This window comes from Agrilus planipennis, unplaced genomic scaffold (assembly GCF_000699045.2).
Source record: "Agrilus planipennis isolate EAB-ADULT unplaced genomic scaffold, Apla_2.0 scaffold163, whole genome shotgun sequence".
Taxonomy (NCBI): Eukaryota; Metazoa; Arthropoda; class Insecta; order Coleoptera; family Buprestidae; genus Agrilus; species Agrilus planipennis.
In genome coordinates, this window is record NW_020438898.1 from 611,564 (window position 1) to 626,472 (window position 14,909).

General features: G+C 32.5%; 5 protein-coding genes across 8 annotated transcripts; 2 read left to right on the plus strand and 3 right to left on the minus strand.

Annotated features, from left to right (window-relative positions):
• Positions 1 to 250: 250 nt before the first annotated feature.
• Positions 251 to 2,189, minus strand: LOC108739145 (armadillo-like helical domain-containing protein 3). Its single transcript, XM_018472892.2, has 4 exons — positions 1,728 to 2,189; positions 1,002 to 1,656; positions 720 to 940; positions 251 to 661 (listed from the first exon to the last, which is right to left on the minus strand). The coding sequence occupies exons 1-4, from the start codon at positions 2,152 to 2,154 to the stop codon at positions 270 to 272; spliced, it is 1,695 nt and encodes a 564-aa protein (XP_018328394.2). The 5' UTR covers positions 2,155 to 2,189; the 3' UTR covers positions 251 to 269.
• Positions 2,190 to 2,227: 38 nt separating this feature from the next.
• On the plus strand, positions 2,228 to 3,083 carry LOC108739144 (UDP-N-acetylglucosamine transferase subunit ALG13 homolog). 2 transcript variants are annotated; one of them, XM_025973246.1, is made up of 2 exons: positions 2,228 to 2,307; positions 2,435 to 3,083. In XM_025973246.1, the coding sequence occupies exon 2, from the start codon at positions 2,482 to 2,484 to the stop codon at positions 2,971 to 2,973; it is 492 nt and encodes a 163-aa protein (XP_025829031.1). In that variant the 5' UTR covers positions 2,228 to 2,307; positions 2,435 to 2,481; the 3' UTR covers positions 2,974 to 3,083. The 2 variants fall into 2 exon arrangements, with proteins under 2 accessions (XP_025829031.1, XP_018328393.1); XM_018472891.2 differs by having other exon boundaries at positions 2,262 to 2,350.
• On the minus strand, positions 3,080 to 3,977 carry LOC108739143 (transmembrane emp24 domain-containing protein eca). The gene is made up of 3 exons (XM_018472890.2): positions 3,764 to 3,977; positions 3,339 to 3,706; positions 3,080 to 3,285 (listed from the first exon to the last, which is right to left on the minus strand). The coding sequence occupies exons 1-3, from the start codon at positions 3,897 to 3,899 to the stop codon at positions 3,136 to 3,138; spliced, it is 654 nt and encodes a 217-aa protein (XP_018328392.1). The 5' UTR covers positions 3,900 to 3,977; the 3' UTR covers positions 3,080 to 3,135.
• Positions 3,978 to 3,997: 20 nt separating this feature from the next.
• Positions 3,998 to 6,181, plus strand: LOC108739142 (mediator of RNA polymerase II transcription subunit 28). 2 transcript variants are annotated; one of them, XM_018472887.2, is made up of 4 exons: positions 3,999 to 4,100; positions 4,162 to 4,224; positions 4,437 to 4,535; positions 4,757 to 6,181. In XM_018472887.2, exons 3-4 carry the CDS (start codon positions 4,446 to 4,448, stop codon positions 5,321 to 5,323), a joined length of 657 nt encoding a protein of 218 aa, XP_018328389.1. In that variant the 5' UTR covers positions 3,999 to 4,100; positions 4,162 to 4,224; positions 4,437 to 4,445; the 3' UTR covers positions 5,324 to 6,181. The 2 variants fall into 2 exon arrangements, with proteins under 2 accessions (XP_018328390.1, XP_018328389.1); XM_018472888.2 differs by lacking the exon at positions 4,162 to 4,224 and having other exon boundaries at positions 3,998 to 4,100.
• A 2,257-nt stretch (positions 6,182 to 8,438) lies between these two features.
• Positions 8,439 to 14,764, minus strand: LOC108739094 (E3 ubiquitin-protein ligase COP1-like). 2 transcript variants are annotated; one of them, XM_025973212.1, is made up of 4 exons: positions 14,400 to 14,764; positions 14,232 to 14,341; positions 9,751 to 9,917; positions 8,439 to 9,693 (listed from the first exon to the last, which is right to left on the minus strand). In XM_025973212.1, exons 1-4 carry the CDS (start codon positions 14,490 to 14,492, stop codon positions 8,507 to 8,509), a joined length of 1,557 nt encoding a protein of 518 aa, XP_025828997.1. In that variant the 5' UTR covers positions 14,493 to 14,764; the 3' UTR covers positions 8,439 to 8,506. The 2 variants fall into 2 exon arrangements, with proteins under 2 accessions (XP_025828997.1, XP_025828996.1); XM_025973211.1 differs by lacking the exons at positions 8,439 to 9,693; positions 9,751 to 9,917; positions 14,400 to 14,764 and adding an exon at positions 10,031 to 13,889 and having other exon boundaries at positions 14,232 to 14,324.
• Between the last annotated feature and the right edge of the window lie 145 nt (positions 14,765 to 14,909).

A 14,909-nucleotide genomic window follows, 5' to 3' on the forward strand; every position in this document is an offset into this window, starting at 1 on the left:
GAATAAAAGCATGATTATTCAATTTGTTTAAATAAATAATATATTGTAAACTTTTTGCAAAACTCTAGCTTTATAGAGTTTTATTGATTTTTACACTTGATAAAGTAAGTGCTACAAAATAATAAATTTTGTGAAAAAATGCATTATTAAGATATTGCATAGAAATAAGTAAAGATTATATTTAGAATTAATTTTTTAATAAATCTTAATAAGAAAATTGACTAGATATTGCTAAAACAATTAAATAAAGTTAATTATTCAAGGAAATTCTAATTAAAAAAAAGGCACTTGATGAAATTACCTAAAGAATAAACATTATCAAAAACTTGATGCATACGAATAATTTCGTAATACAAATCGTCATAACTGCCGGGGGTAGGTAGAAAAGTGTCGCCATACGTTATAAATAAATTGAATATGTTAAGTATTTTTAAACATAATTCGAAAATATTCATTTTCTTGGCAAGATTGCTCTCATTTTGAACCACAAATTTCAGCACAGCTATTAGGGCAGTCCATAAGTCCTTCCAGGGGTAATTTATTCTTACTCGGCATTTTTTTTGGTAACACAACAGCCTGTGGATTATGCCCAAGCATAACAGATACAATTCTATTGGCAACTTTTTCATCATATGACTCATAAGAAATTCGATTAGTAAATCTGAAAATAATTACATAAATTTAATTTTTAAACAATGGAACAAACAAAAATGTTATACCTAATAATGTAGAGGCGAGAGGTTGAGATGCTGTAAGGCAATCTGATATCAGTTTTCTATGTCTCATGGGCAGTCTATGTAAACGTACTCTGAAAGTCAGGCTTATATCATGCATGATAGAGTTTGCATACTGGTCTTCAGCTATGCAGCTAAGTATAATGAAACATAACTTTACAGTATTGGCCCCACCTTCAGTCTTAGTGTCTTGCATCACAATTGAACTAGAAATTTTGAAAAAAGTTATATTTAATCTGTAACATTAATAAAAATCTAAAGATATACCAATATTGGAAAAAAGTAACTAGAAGATTAGTAGTTTGGGCCATTACATCTTCAATAGTCCCGCTTGCTAGATCAGGGGTTGTCTTTCCTGCCTGTAAAGTATTGCTAGGGGATGGAGGAGCGCTGGTATCAGTTTGAGTTTGAGCTAATGTTGTAATATAGTTCCTATTTAAATGTATAGCTTCATACAAAGCTAACAGTAAGGCATTATTTGCTCTCATCTGTTGTGTTTTGACTCCCAATTCTTCTGAAACAAACATGTTCCCCACAATGTTAGTTAAAGATGACAACCAGGAACCATTTTGTGCTTCTGTATGTTGGGCGTTGTATCGACGACAAAAGTCGTTTAGAGCTGCTGTAATTACTTGACCATAGCCATTCAAAGCTAATTCATCATCTACCATAGACAATTTCACAATATATGGATTTGAGTTTTCATTCTTTTTGTAGTTTACAATTACAGTAAGAAATAGTACCACATCATGGCCATGAAGGTGCCTAGACTTTGGATCACACAAAAGTTGCATAAGAGTCTCAAATAGTGATGCACTCATCAAAAATTCTATCAAAACATTTTGATTAATATTGTCAGTCCCTGTTACAAATATAAGCAACAGCTTTAGAGATAAGTTTTTCAAGCTTTCAGATGATTCACCTGGAAAGAATTTACAGAAGATTTAAAATTTTAAATATATAAAAATAGCTTAACACAGCTCAGCAACTTACCTGAAAGAAATGAATGAATATGATGAAACAATATCTGCATCCTCTGCTCCGTTTCTGGAGGATTTAGAAGCAAATTGATAATATTACTGTCCTCTAGTGCACTTCTCAAGTAAACACTATGAACTAAGGCACATAATGTTTGCATTGCATAAATGACTCTTATACTATGTTCGTGTCCTAACGTTTCTATACATTTTGAAAACAGCAATGTAACATTGTTTCTAATAAGGTCTATTTTATCAGTTGTAATTTTTTGTATCTCTGACTCGATGTGTGGAATTTTGGGTTTCAACAGAAAAAACTCATCCCAAAATAAAGAGCTGGTCTTGGCAATGTCTTCACCTCTAAATAAGGTCTCATAAAGCTGAACTACCTTTTCCTTAAGCTGTCTTTTTGAGCCGGAACCACTTCTTTTTCGGGTTGCCATTTCTGTTTACATATATCGGTTAGCTACAAATATTTGTGGTTAATGTAATGATGACAACTGATCATAGAACAACAAAGAATTTCCTTATAATTTGTTCTATGATAGAAAATAACATAACCTATAAAAATAGCTTGAAAATAGTAAAGTTTAAAGGTATTTTGAACATTATATTGTAGAATTTCCCCATTATTTTCAGGTACAAAATCAAAGGTTGCCTTTATATATTTCATTTCTAACAGAATTTTATAATTTTGAGGATTAAAATGATGACGTTTTTTAGGTTATTCCACGTCTATCAACTTATAGCATCTTTTCGTTGCAATTAAAATGAAATCGAAAGAAGTACTTGTTACAGTCGGAACTACAAGGTTTGACAAGCTAATACAAGTAGTCACTCAAAAAGAAACGTTAAATAAGCTTCACAATTTGGGTTATTCTGTAGTGCATTTACAGACAGGTTTAGGTACTTACTCAAAAGTCTCCCATAACTTTGTTAATATTAATTATTACACTTATATTGACGACTTTATATCGAAGATAAGAGATGTAGACTTAGTTATCAGCCATGCAGGAGCTGGTACCTGTCTGGAAGTTCTTAAAGAAGGCAAACCACTTATAGTTGTTGTAAATGAAGACTTGATGGATAATCACCAAATAGAATTGGCAGAAGAACTACAAAAAGGCACTTATGTATATTTTTGTACATGTAACAACTTATTAGTTACTCTATCTAAAGATATAGGACAATTAAAGAAATATCCAAAATCAAATCCACAAGTGTTTAGCTCATACTTAAACAAATGCATGGGTTTTACTTAGACAATATTAAAACTAATTTTATAGTTCATATCGTGTAATTATTATTGTTATATCTTGTAAATGTTATTGTTAGATTGAGTTTTTCTATTGAAATAAAACTCTAATGGAAATTTTAGTTTTATTACAAAAGAAGCAATTAAAACAAAAAAACCAAATAAACTTCTAAACTAATTTTTTTGCTTCAAAGAAACGTTTTAAGTGATTCATTTGCCAAGCACCCATAGCAAGAAGAATGACTGTTTGTATTATAGACCACCACAGTACTCTTGAATTTGTACTTTCACTTGTCTGTCTAAATCTTTCCTCTCGATACTAAAAAATAAAAACCATTAATGTACAACCCTATTGGTTGTTACTAAACTTACTCTTTGATAGTTCTGTTCTTTGGTTATTTGTTCAACTTGATCAAGAAGTTGACGAATTCTTAATTGTAACTCAGATAATTTTTCTTTCTGAACAACATCCCCATAGTTGATTGCATGCTCACCAACTTGAATGTCCAAATGGACCCTCAATTGTGAACCACCAAACCAAGCACTGCTGTTACTGTACATACAAATTACGTGCTCCCCGGGGGCGTGAGAAGTAAACGAAATGCGCCCCTCAGAACTATAAACGCGAGACAAAATTACTTTGTCGTCAGGATCTCGAACTTCAACGTGCATTCCTATGCCTGGTGAGGAAGGCATAAACCCTCCTGTTCTGGGATCATATAGCTCGACTTTGTAATTAACTAAGAAAATATAATAAAATTAAATTAATCGTATGGGGACACCGAAGGTGAACTAACCTATAACATTCGTATCGTCCGGAATTTCTTCGATGAAACACTTTCTTTCGGTTTCTCCTATGTGAAAATAAAGAGCAGAAGATAACTGAAATAGTCCAATGAAAAATACTAATTCTAAAACTGTTATTAAATTCATTTTTTAAAATTTTTAATTATACTCTTAACCACGTCACTTCAATCACTGCGACAAGATATGCAACACACAATTCGTGAGTGAATTGTGAGATGCTGAGATGTTTTCATAAGTGTAAGTGAAGCAGATCTGACTATTTGTCCTAATAATTAAAATATTATACTTTTTTAATTGTAAATAAAAGTTCAAATCCATAAAAAAAGGGTAAGTAAAACAAAGGCACGCTTCAGCTGTCTGAATGATAATGTTTTGCACCATGCTTTAGATGAAATTTAGCGGATGCAGCTTTACATGACGCAGAAACGTTAAGGATCAATAAATACGTTTGGTAAGACAAGAAAACAGTAAAAGACATATAAAACGTCTTTAGTTTATGTGGTCGACAATTAAAAAATAGTTATTAAGTTTTATTTCGTTTAGTTTACAGTATAAAGATGTTGAATGTAGGGTAGTGATTTGCTTTGCTTATGCTATAGTTAAGCTTCAATTTAGAAGGCTCGAGAGATTATGTTGTACCTATGTTTTTGTTGAATCTTTAAGAAATCATCAATGAAGGAAGCATCACCCCCTGTTTCTGCCATGGCTACTCCTACAAACGGCAGTGGGAATTTGGTAGATGAATTCGAAGAAGCTTTTCAGGTAAAGTTCCTCAAAAGTGTATGAAAATGTATTATTAAGCTATTCCTAAAGATACTTACATTATATATTTATTATATTAATTAAGATAGATGAGGGGATATTGATTAAAGACATCAAGATTCATATTTACCTTCATATAGGGCAGTAATTTTTAAACTGCAAATTAAAATTTCTATTAACAAGAACATATTCCCTAATCTGTTCTTTTTGTATAATTTCAGCACTGTTTAAATGTACTGACCAAAGAAGAAGCCATTGGTAGTACAGATAAGGATGATATTAGGACTGAAGTGGAACAAACGACGTTAAGATTCATAGATTTGGCTCGCCAAATGGAAGCCTTTTTCCTTCAAAAGCGTTTCCTTTTATCTGCCCTTAAACCAGAAATGGTAGTTAAAGAAGACATAAACGAACTCCGGTTGGAACTAGCCAGAAAAGATGAACTTTTAAAACGCCATTACGATAAAATAATCGTTTGGCAAAATCTGTTAGGTGATTTACAGGGTTACGCAAAGAGTCCAGCTCAGGGAGGCTCAACTCCGAATATGATGAACAATGGGGGCTCAGGGTCGATTCCACAGTCGCCCATGAGTTCGGGAGTTCCTGGAAACCAAACCCCTAATCAGATGATTGTATCTGGTATGAGTCCTGCTATGCAACAACAGTTACAGCAACAGCAATTGCAGCAAATGCAACAACAGCAGCAACAGTTGCAGCAAATGCAACAACAACAACAACAGCAACAGATGCAACAGCTTCAACAACAGATGCAGGTAGATCGACGTTGACCTGTTGAAGTATGAAGCATGATTGTCGTTCGTGATGCCAAAATTGTCGAAATATTTTTATTAATGTGTTGCCAATGACTCTCATTAACTTATTTTTAGTAATTCTGTTACTTTTCTATGCACAAACTAAAACGATTTCATAATTAGTAATTGAGAATAATTTAAGAGCGTCAAAAGTTTCTCGTTTATTATAATATCTGTACATATCACGATTTAATTTTTCATGAAATGTTGGTGCAACGATGAACTTCTTTGCAACTCTATTTCATTTTATATATGACGCTTTTAAATATTTAAATTACGGCTGCAGTTAACTTCGTTACGTTTTTCAGGGAACATTCCACTAGCAGTCTTTATAGGCATAATATTGTGTTAATGCTTAACTGTTCCCCTCAAAATTTAAAAATTAGAAAGCAGATAATTCATTTTCGAAACAAATATGATTAAGAGCTCGCGTAACTTTTTATTTTCTGACGCACCCCCTGTTAAAGACACGTATCATTTTTTTCATGCTTGATATTCTCAGGGTTTTTCCTTCGCAGTATTTTTGTCTCTTTCTTTTGTAAACCACAATACTACTACTACTACTATTACTGCAGACTTTTATAGTATACGCTAATATTTATTGCTCAATTGTGCCTTGTAGGTTTAGCAAAAACAAAAAATATTCCAGAATACCCTTAATTATCTATAATGTAAATTAAATGCAGTGTGATTAAAAATTTTCTGTGTAACACTACGTTGTGGCAAATCATACAGTTTAATGATAGAAACGTTAACAGTAGTACGTTGCTTATTACTTAGTTTTCTATAAGTCTGTACTATTTTTATCGATATCAAATAAATATTTTGAAAACATTTGTTGAGTTTTATTGCTTTTCAAAATTATCATAAAATAATAATACAACTTTTTATGTCTTTTAGAGTACCAAAAAAAAAAAAAAGATACANCTTTTGTTTGTCCTCTTGGGGACGCTGATGTTTTAGAGTGGGCCCTTGGGCCCCATAATACCAAGGAGCAGTTGCAATATACTGAGGTATGTGGGGGTTTATATCTTTTCCTTCCTCATCTACAGCAGCTTGTTTTCTTTAAAGACGCCAAGAACTAATCCTTTCTACAATAAATAAATAGCTTTTCTATACTATTTAAGAAGAATATAAATACAAAAATACCTTTCCTATATCCACAGCAGCATCACAAAATAATCTGAACTTCAACGTAGGTGTAACTTTCAGAAGGGTGCTGCTTCTTGTCAAAAATGCCATTATGAACTGATTCCGTTTTTTATAATATCAAAAATTAGCATTAATCACAGTTTATCACTTTTTTGTAAGTTTATTTTGATAAAATCAAATAACTGGCACTATTAACTGACCCACAAAATCAAACGATTAAATTTTTGACAGGTCTGATTGTCAACTATTGCTCTTGAATACTTGAATAATAGGCTTGAATTATATACAAATAGAATGTTTTGAAAAATCCAGTACACTTTCTTTTTTATAATAATTAAAAATACAGCAGTAATGAGTGACTATTAACATACGAGCAATATAGGTACGAAATAATTTTGAACTATCTTAATATATTTTCATATAATTCAATTTTAATATAGGGATGACAGATGGTAGAAGGTGACGGGGACGCGGGAGGGGGCGAGGCAGAGGAAGAGGCCGTGGTAGAGGTCGTGGCCGCGGAGCTTTACCGGATTACGTTTCCCCGTAACTCCCCCTCCCACAGCTTGAATCAGTCCCACATTATAGGACTGCTTTTAGCTTGGGGTAAACGTATATGTCATACGTACTCGAAAAGTTGTAGTATTATTGTACCATTTATTAGTATTATATTTACTTATGTCACCAGAACAACCCCTCCTTTATTTTTTGAGAAAATTTTTGAGCAAATCTGCAGTTAAAAATATATTTAGGATAAAGACAATGCATAATACGTTTTCATACTGCAGATTTATTATCTTAGTGAAACAGTGATCTGATTTTATTTTTTAATTTATCCACTTTAAACGTGCATGTATTATATTAATTATTTAGCTTGTTCTGGTATTATAACTAACATATGAATCTCAAAGATTTATCAATTTTTATCTTTATAATTTTTATTCTTAAATCTTTTTTTTTGTTTTACCAATTTTAAATAGTAATAAAAAGATAACTTACTATACGTTATAGTTAATAATTGAAGGAAACGATAATCGTATTATACTTTATACAATGAATTAAGTTTTTCATTTATTAAAACGATCTAAAATGTATTCGTTATTAGGAGTAAAAGATTTTAGTAATAAGAAAGGCTACAGAGCCTTTTTAGTTCGATTTGTGCGTTCCTTAGCTAAAACCAAAGTTATTTGTTTTATCTAATAAACTGTTAAGTCGTGAATTAAATTTTAATTTGGTTTTATTAAATTAACCAGCTTGTCAGACCGATAAACATTCCAAATTAACATCGCTGGCTTAAAGATCGATAGCGGTATTTAAAAAGTTTGTGATACAATATTATTATATGTATGAATGCTTTTAAAATCTCGTATGAAGTCACTGATTCACCAGTTTTTTTGTGTGGAGCTCACTAGCACTTATGTATAATCGCAAAAAATAAATAAATTACAAAAAAAACATTAAATGATAAGAGAATTTCTTAAAGTGTATTGTGGTGTTAGGGCAAGAAAGAGCAATATTTTGCAAAAACAAAACGTTTATAGCAATGTTTTACTACATATTAAGTACTATTTTATTTAGTTTTAGGAGTATTCAGTTTAAGCAAGAACTACAGATTTTAAAGAGATACTTACAATAAGTTTGTATGATATATCTTTTTCAAAGGGAATCCTAAAACTCCGATAAAGTAGCAAATTTAATAGTAGGTAATTATTATTAGGTATATTGTAAAACTAGCTTTCGAGTTATAGGGTTTGCCTTCTCCTTTAGAAAATAAATAATGATAATATTACATCGAATTAATTTGTGGTCCAGTTGAAAATATTCTGTGTCACGCATATTATTTTAAAAATATGTAACGTTACCGAATTATGCTGAAATTTTGTGATAAATAAACATTTATGAATATAACAAGTATTTTTCCTAGAAGAAAACTACGAAATGGGGTGACAGTTTCATATTCACTTTATTTTGTGAAAGACCATAACTAAATATTTAATGAAAAGAATTTTACTTATTACTTACTAAATTTAAAAATTCTATTAGAGTTCTAGTAGGCCTACCAGTCATACCTTTTGATAGATACGGAGTGTCATCACTGGGCCCCATAACTCCAGCGATATCCAAATGCATCCACTTTTTTCCTTTGGGTGCGAATTCCTTTAGAAATGCGGCTGCTACACACGAACCTCCGCCCTTTCCCTTGCCCATATTATTTATGTCGTACGCCGCATGTTCCGTAACTTGTTTAGAGAAATGACTCCAAAGAGGCATCCGCCACACTCTGTCTCCACAGTTAGATCCTGCTTCCTTCAGAACCTCGTACAACTCGTCGTCATTTGTAAAAACTCCTGCTGCCACGTTCCCTAAAGCGATCCTTATGGCACCTGTAAGGGTCGCCACGTCCACAACGAACTTAGGATTTAATGTTTCGCTATAACACAAGGCATCTGCAAGAATAAGACGTCCCTCGGCGTCTGTGTTGTCGACACAAATCGATTTTCCATTCTTTGCGAATATCACGTCCCCCGGTTTAATTGCTGTACCAGAGGGCATATTTTCACATAGAGGTATAAGTACTTTTAGATTTATTGGAAACTTAAACTGTGCAACGGCATTTAGGGTTCCTATCAATGAGGCAGCACCTCCCATATCAGCTCTCATTTCGTCCATATTCGAAGGAGGTTTAAGGCTGATTCCTCCAGAGTCAAATGTAACTCCTTTACCGATTAAAACTATGGGTTGTGTTTCTTTATCTGAACCAAAGTAGGTGATTTCTAAAAATACAGGAGGTTCAACAGAGCCCTTGGTAACAGAGAGGAACGCTCCCATTTTTTGTTTCTCTGCCCATTCTTTGTCATAAATCTGTACGTTCACATTCGAAGATTTGAACAAGTTTGTGACTTCTTCTGCAAAAATGCGAGGAGTCATATGATTACTTGGACAGTCAGCTAAACGACGAGCTATGTTTTGCGATGACGCTTTTGTCACTCCTCTGTTCCACAAGGTGTTTTCATCATCAGCATTTGGATTAACTTCAGGATATAGAGAGATAGTCAAAGGTGCGTCTTTTTTTGTTTTAAAAGACTGAAATCTCCAGGTACTTAAAATACTACCCTCTGCAGCAGCTTCTGCGTGTCCAAAACTTTCTACAAATATTTTTCTGAATCCCAGATTTTTTAAAACTCTACAACCATCTAGAAAGAGAAACACACGATTAAAAACTATAATACTACACTGATGGAAAAAAATACCTGCAGCTTTGGTTCTTACAGTATCTAACTCTTCATTAAGTTGTTCACTTTTGTTAAAACCTTTTGATGGTTTATTCAAGGCAACAACAGCTACGGCGTCATACTCAGAATTTCCGTCCAATCCCCAAAATACTACTGTTTTGCCCTGTTTGAGCACTCCTTCAGCCCTAAGACAACAACAGGTCTACCAAAAAGAATAATGTAAGTCATAATTTAAATTTGAGCGTTAAAACCCAATTAAGAGTGAAGTGCTGTGGTATAAAATAATAATTGTAGTAACTAGTAATGAATACTTTATTGCTATCGACATGATACAACAGCAAGAAATGATATATTGATTCTACCAATAACAAACAACAGAAAAATATCATGAAAATAGTTAACACTAATACAGCCCCGATTTTAAATCTACAAAACTAACACATGGAATTTCAAATAGCTATTTATCATTTCTAATGCATGTGAGCAATCGTCCGAAAATATATTTATGAATTCTAATAACAAATGCTTAAGTAGACAACAAAGTAACATCCCTAAAAATGTTATATAACTTTCTCAGTCATTTAAGTAGTTCTAGCACTCATATTAATTAACGACGAATGTTAATTTGTGCAGTTTTCCTAAGACACCGACACTGTAAATTTGGCACAATTATATGCATGTATGTAATTAATTAAATGAGCAAAAACATCAATGGAATTTATACATTGCAACGGCTCCTGTAAATATTTTTTGTATTACATAGATAATTAAATTTGCTTTCATTTTTCATTTAAAAATTAAAAATATAAATGTATGTGTATACAGTTCAGACAAGAGCCCCTGCAATTTATGATTTCTGAAGCCATCACATCATTACAATATAATGAATTCTCTATTGAACACTAACAGTAAAAAATGATATAACTGTGTATACATAAATTTCTGTACAATATACCGTTTCAATAAACTATTAAAAATAATTTATACATCTCCGAACGTTATACGTGATTTATTTTTAGCTATAAATACTAAAGATGTTTCCAGTTTGTATCTATTAAGTCCAGACAAAAATAGCATTATTTATAAATCAGCAAATCATTAGGAGCAAACATTAACAAAGAGTGAGATTTTTACCCCCAATTACCAATTTTTTTCACAACCACCGATGAAAACAATTGATGTACAAAAACTAGAAGGCAGTAATACATATATAGGTACAAAACAACCACTAAAAGGAACACAATGAAACGTGCATTTATAGAAAATTTAATTTGAAATTTTGGAACTGTTTTTTATAAAATATTCTGAATTAATAAATATTTAAGTAAAAAACTGCAAAGCGTTTACAGCTTCTTATTTATTTTTACAATTATTAAAGTTTTTTGAAATGATTCGTTCTTGTTCAATTTCACATTTGAAAAGATATACCCTTCTTAGCATTTGTACTTATTGCTGAAACGTTTTGAGGAGAAATTGTAGTAGCAAAACTATATTAAGAGTAGGTACAGTTGGCAGTATTATTTAATCGACTTTACAATATAATGAAATTATCAATTATTTATTTTATCAATATCATATTTAGTAAATAAAAGTAAAGTTGATCAAGCCATGTTATGCGTATGTATTAAAATACAAATACGTTTGTAAAGCTCTTTGATTTGTAAATTAGTTATCGTCATTATTTTAAATTTGTAAATTTCCAAAATGATTTTCACAATTTCTAATCGATACTCAAAACTTTTCTCAGCTACCATATAAACAGTCTTTTTCATTATAACTTTAAAAAAAAACATTTTTTAAAAAACGAATAGCATATTTAATTTTTTGCTTTGTAATAAATTAAAATGCTATTATTTAGCACAACTGAATTGATAATTAACAGGTGCAAAAGCGATTGAATTAAAAAATTATTTATCAATGTACACCCAATCTAAAATACCTTAAAAACCACCACAAAAACAAAAGGCGAGAGGAATCAATATTGGTCTTACACATTTAAATTTTCTCTATCACATGAAAGACAATGTCGAACACAATATTTTGTCGAATACTAACGAATAATAATTAACGACATTTCCGCTTTCAAACGAGCTCTAAAATGTTAATAGTTCCTTGGCTATTAGCAGCTACGACCACATTCGAGTGTTGTTTCCAACACACTGCTGATACAAACTCATTAGGTTCATCCTCTCTGCGTTCATTTTCTAAAACCCCTCTTGTAGCTTCAAATTTGTAACTGAAAAGTTTTTTAGTCAAACCCTTATAATAAATATAAAGGGCGTTATTTTCCGATCCACAGGCGACATAGTCGCCATCTGTAGCCAATCCCACAAAATTTTTCTCATTAATATGCCCCACAAAAGACCTCAGACAATAAGGAGTATTAATATTCCATAATTTTAACTGCGAATCAGTCGATGCTGATACTATTTCCTCGCTGTTGAGAAATTTAACGTAACTAACAGCTTTTTTGTGACCTTTGAACACGCTAACAGGCTCCTTCATATTTCTCAGGTCATAATAGTGGACACAATGGTCCGCACTTCCAAATGCTAGATGACAGGAACTTCGAGGATTGAATTTAACACAACAGACATTTGCTTTTGCTTCTAAGGTTGCTATTGAATGTTCTACATTCAAAGAGTACAATTTCACTCGGGCATCATCCGATCCGGATGCTATAAGTCGGGTGTCGACGTCATTAAAATCAACGCTCCAACATCTCTTTTCATGTTCTTGAAATGTTTTTGTCCTCTGGCCAGTAGATGCGTCCCAAATAGTAACAGTGCCCTCATAGTCGCTAGAAGCAAGAGTACCTTTGTGATAACTGTTCCAACTCACACATGAGATCTTCGAGCTAGATACCATTTCCATGCAAGGATAGTGAATGTCCACAGAGTCCTGAATAACAGCATTATAATCAAACACTTTTATCCTTTTTGTGACTCCAGCTATTGCAAAAAATTCGTTATCTTTATCAAATTCTATGCTGGAAACGATTGTAGAATTGTTAAAGAGGTCGTTGGAATAATTTAGGGTGGCAAGTGGTCTTAATGAGTTGTAACGTGAAAATTTGACAAGATTCTCTCGGAATTCGTTCAAACTTGAAGAAGATTCGGTAAGTTTAGGAGATTTTTCGGTATCCTTGAAAAATAAATCTTTGGACCTGGTGGTGAAGTAACATTGGACGAAATCTTCAAAATGTGCGTGCATTCGTCTTCTTCTAGTGGCCAAAGAGGACAATCCTGGATGTTTGGTACTTTCGCTACCGGCCTGGGGTACAAATGATGCGTCGTCCTTTTTCGTAGTTGATTCTATATTATCTATGATTTCAATCATTTCCTTTTTCATGGCTCGAACTGCAGAATCACCATCTGAAGCTGATCCTACAGCCCTTTCTACATCTTCTAAAGTAGGACATTTACTATGGACTTCTCTAAGAATCCTTTCAACCTCATCAATGTCATGCTTTATTATGTTCACCTCTTTAATTATTTGGTTCTTTTGCTCCTCTTTCTGTTGAAGTAAGAGTTTTAAGAATTCCAGGAGCAGTTTGTTTTGTGCAGCACATGATTCAGCTTCCAGTAGTTGTTTCCTCTGGGTCAATATTTCCAGCATTATATTCACATCTGGTAATGTAAGATTTTGGGATTCAGAAGCGATAAAGTCACGTAAACCATCGGCAAGGGTAGAAAATTCGTTTGAACTTTCTCTGCTCAACCCCAAGGACTCCAAACCGTTCATACGCATCTTGTGTTTTTTTATGACGTCGTTCAGAAGGAAATTTGGAAAGATTTGCTCGGCACTGAGAAGTGGTGAGTTGCATTTGGGGCATCGTTTCATCGTTTCAATGCACTTTAATATGCAACTGTAGCAAAAAGTATGTCCACACTTTGTTATGTGAGCCTCTTCAATTAAGTTGAAACAAACTGGGCAAAGAAAATCACTTTTTTCTTCAGTAGATTGGCTGCTTCCTGGAGCTGATCTCTGACGTTTTGGTGTCCTTACAGATGATCTGGTTGTTGGATTGCTGCCAAAACTATGTGTAGATCCTGCACTTCCACGTCCATCATGGCCACCAGTGGCCATTTTAATGGAATATTTAGATGGTGGTGATTTGGACAGTTAAGAGGGATTAAAAAGAGATGGATACCGACCTGAAACAGTCAAACAGAGTTTTTAAAAGGAAATTCTACATATTCAAAATGTTGGGAATAACTAGGACTTGAAAAGGTCTTATAAGAAATAAAAAATGAAAGTTTCAGGTCAGCTTAGGTGAAGGGTGAAAAGAATGAAAAGAAAGTAAAGCAGGGGATAACATATTATACTGGATAGAGATGCTTTGATAATATAATTTATAGCACAATAGATGTTACAATCGATTTCAAAATGCAATAACATAACTGCATAGCTTTCCTTATAATTTGTTCAAAAACTAATGCATTCAACATCAATTACTGGAAACAGATTATTAGGAATAATTAATAGTTTTTACTTACAATTCTACTTGTTTTTGCAGCTTATTCTGGGTTTGTTGGTTATATCTTTTTGCAGTTGAAGTTAGGACTAATGTTTTGTTTTCTTTAAAGACGCCAAGAACTAATCCTTTCTACAATAAATAAATAGCTTTTCTATACTATTTAAGAAGAATATAAATACAAAAATACCTTTCCTATATCCACAGCAGCATCACAAAATAATCTGAACTTCAACGTAGGTGTAACTTTCAGAAGGGTGCTGCTTCTTGTCAAAAATGCCATTATGAACTGATTCCGTTTTTTATAATATCAAAAATTAGCATTAATCACAGTTTATCACTTTTTTGTAAGTTTATTTTGATAAAATCAAATAACTGGCACTATTAACTGACCCACAAAATCAAACGATTAAATTTTTGACAGGTCTGATTGTCAACTATTGCTCTTGAATACTTGAATAATAGGCTTGAATTATATACAAATAGAATGTTTTGAAAAATCCAGTACACTTTCTTTTTTATAATAATTAAAAATACAGCAGTAATGAGTGACTATTAACATATTTATGTTCTTAAACATTTAGGTTGAAGTTACATTTGATTGTGGTGGATATCAGCCCTGTGATTTTTTATAGACAATGGCTAAAGTCTCAACTTTCCCTTGGGCTTTTTTTTAAATTAATATTTTATCTATTTGAAA

What these genes read in the sequence shown, in the direction of transcription:
- LOC108739145 (XM_018472892.2), bottom strand. Translation starts at nt 2,154, where the DNA reads ATGGCAACCCGAAAAAGAAGTGGTTCCGGCTCAAAAAGACAGCTTAAG. An exon ending in TATTCATTCATTTCTTTCAG is followed by an intron (nt 1,657 to 1,727) that starts GTAAGTTGCTGA and finishes AATTCTTTCCAG; the next exon opens with GTGAATCATCTGAAAGCTTG. An exon ending in TCTCGCCTCTACATTATTAG is followed by an intron (nt 662 to 719) that starts GTATAACATTTT and finishes AATTATTTTCAG; the next exon opens with ATTTACTAATCGAATTTCTT.
- LOC108739144 (XM_025973246.1), top strand. Translation starts at nt 2,482, where the DNA reads ATGAAATCGAAAGAAGTACTTGTTACAGTCGGAACTACAAGGTTTGAC.
- LOC108739094 (XM_025973211.1), bottom strand. Translation starts at nt 13,821, where the DNA reads ATGGCCACTGGTGGCCATGATGGACGTGGAAGTGCAGGATCTACACAT.
- LOC108739143 (XM_018472890.2), bottom strand. Translation starts at nt 3,899, where the DNA reads ATGAATTTAATAACAGTTTTAGAATTAGTATTTTTCATTGGACTATTT. An exon ending in GGACGATACGAATGTTATAG is followed by an intron (nt 3,707 to 3,763) that starts GTTAGTTCACCT and finishes ATATTTTCTTAG; the next exon opens with TTAATTACAAAGTCGAGCTA. An exon ending in AAGAACAGAACTATCAAAGA is followed by an intron (nt 3,286 to 3,338) that starts GTAAGTTTAGTA and finishes TTTATTTTTTAG; the next exon opens with TATCGAGAGGAAAGATTTAG.
- LOC108739142 (XM_018472888.2), top strand. Translation starts at nt 4,446, where the DNA reads ATGAAGGAAGCATCACCCCCTGTTTCTGCCATGGCTACTCCTACAAAC. An exon ending in AATTCGAAGAAGCTTTTCAG is followed by an intron (nt 4,536 to 4,756) that starts GTAAAGTTCCTC and finishes GTATAATTTCAG; the next exon opens with CACTGTTTAAATGTACTGAC.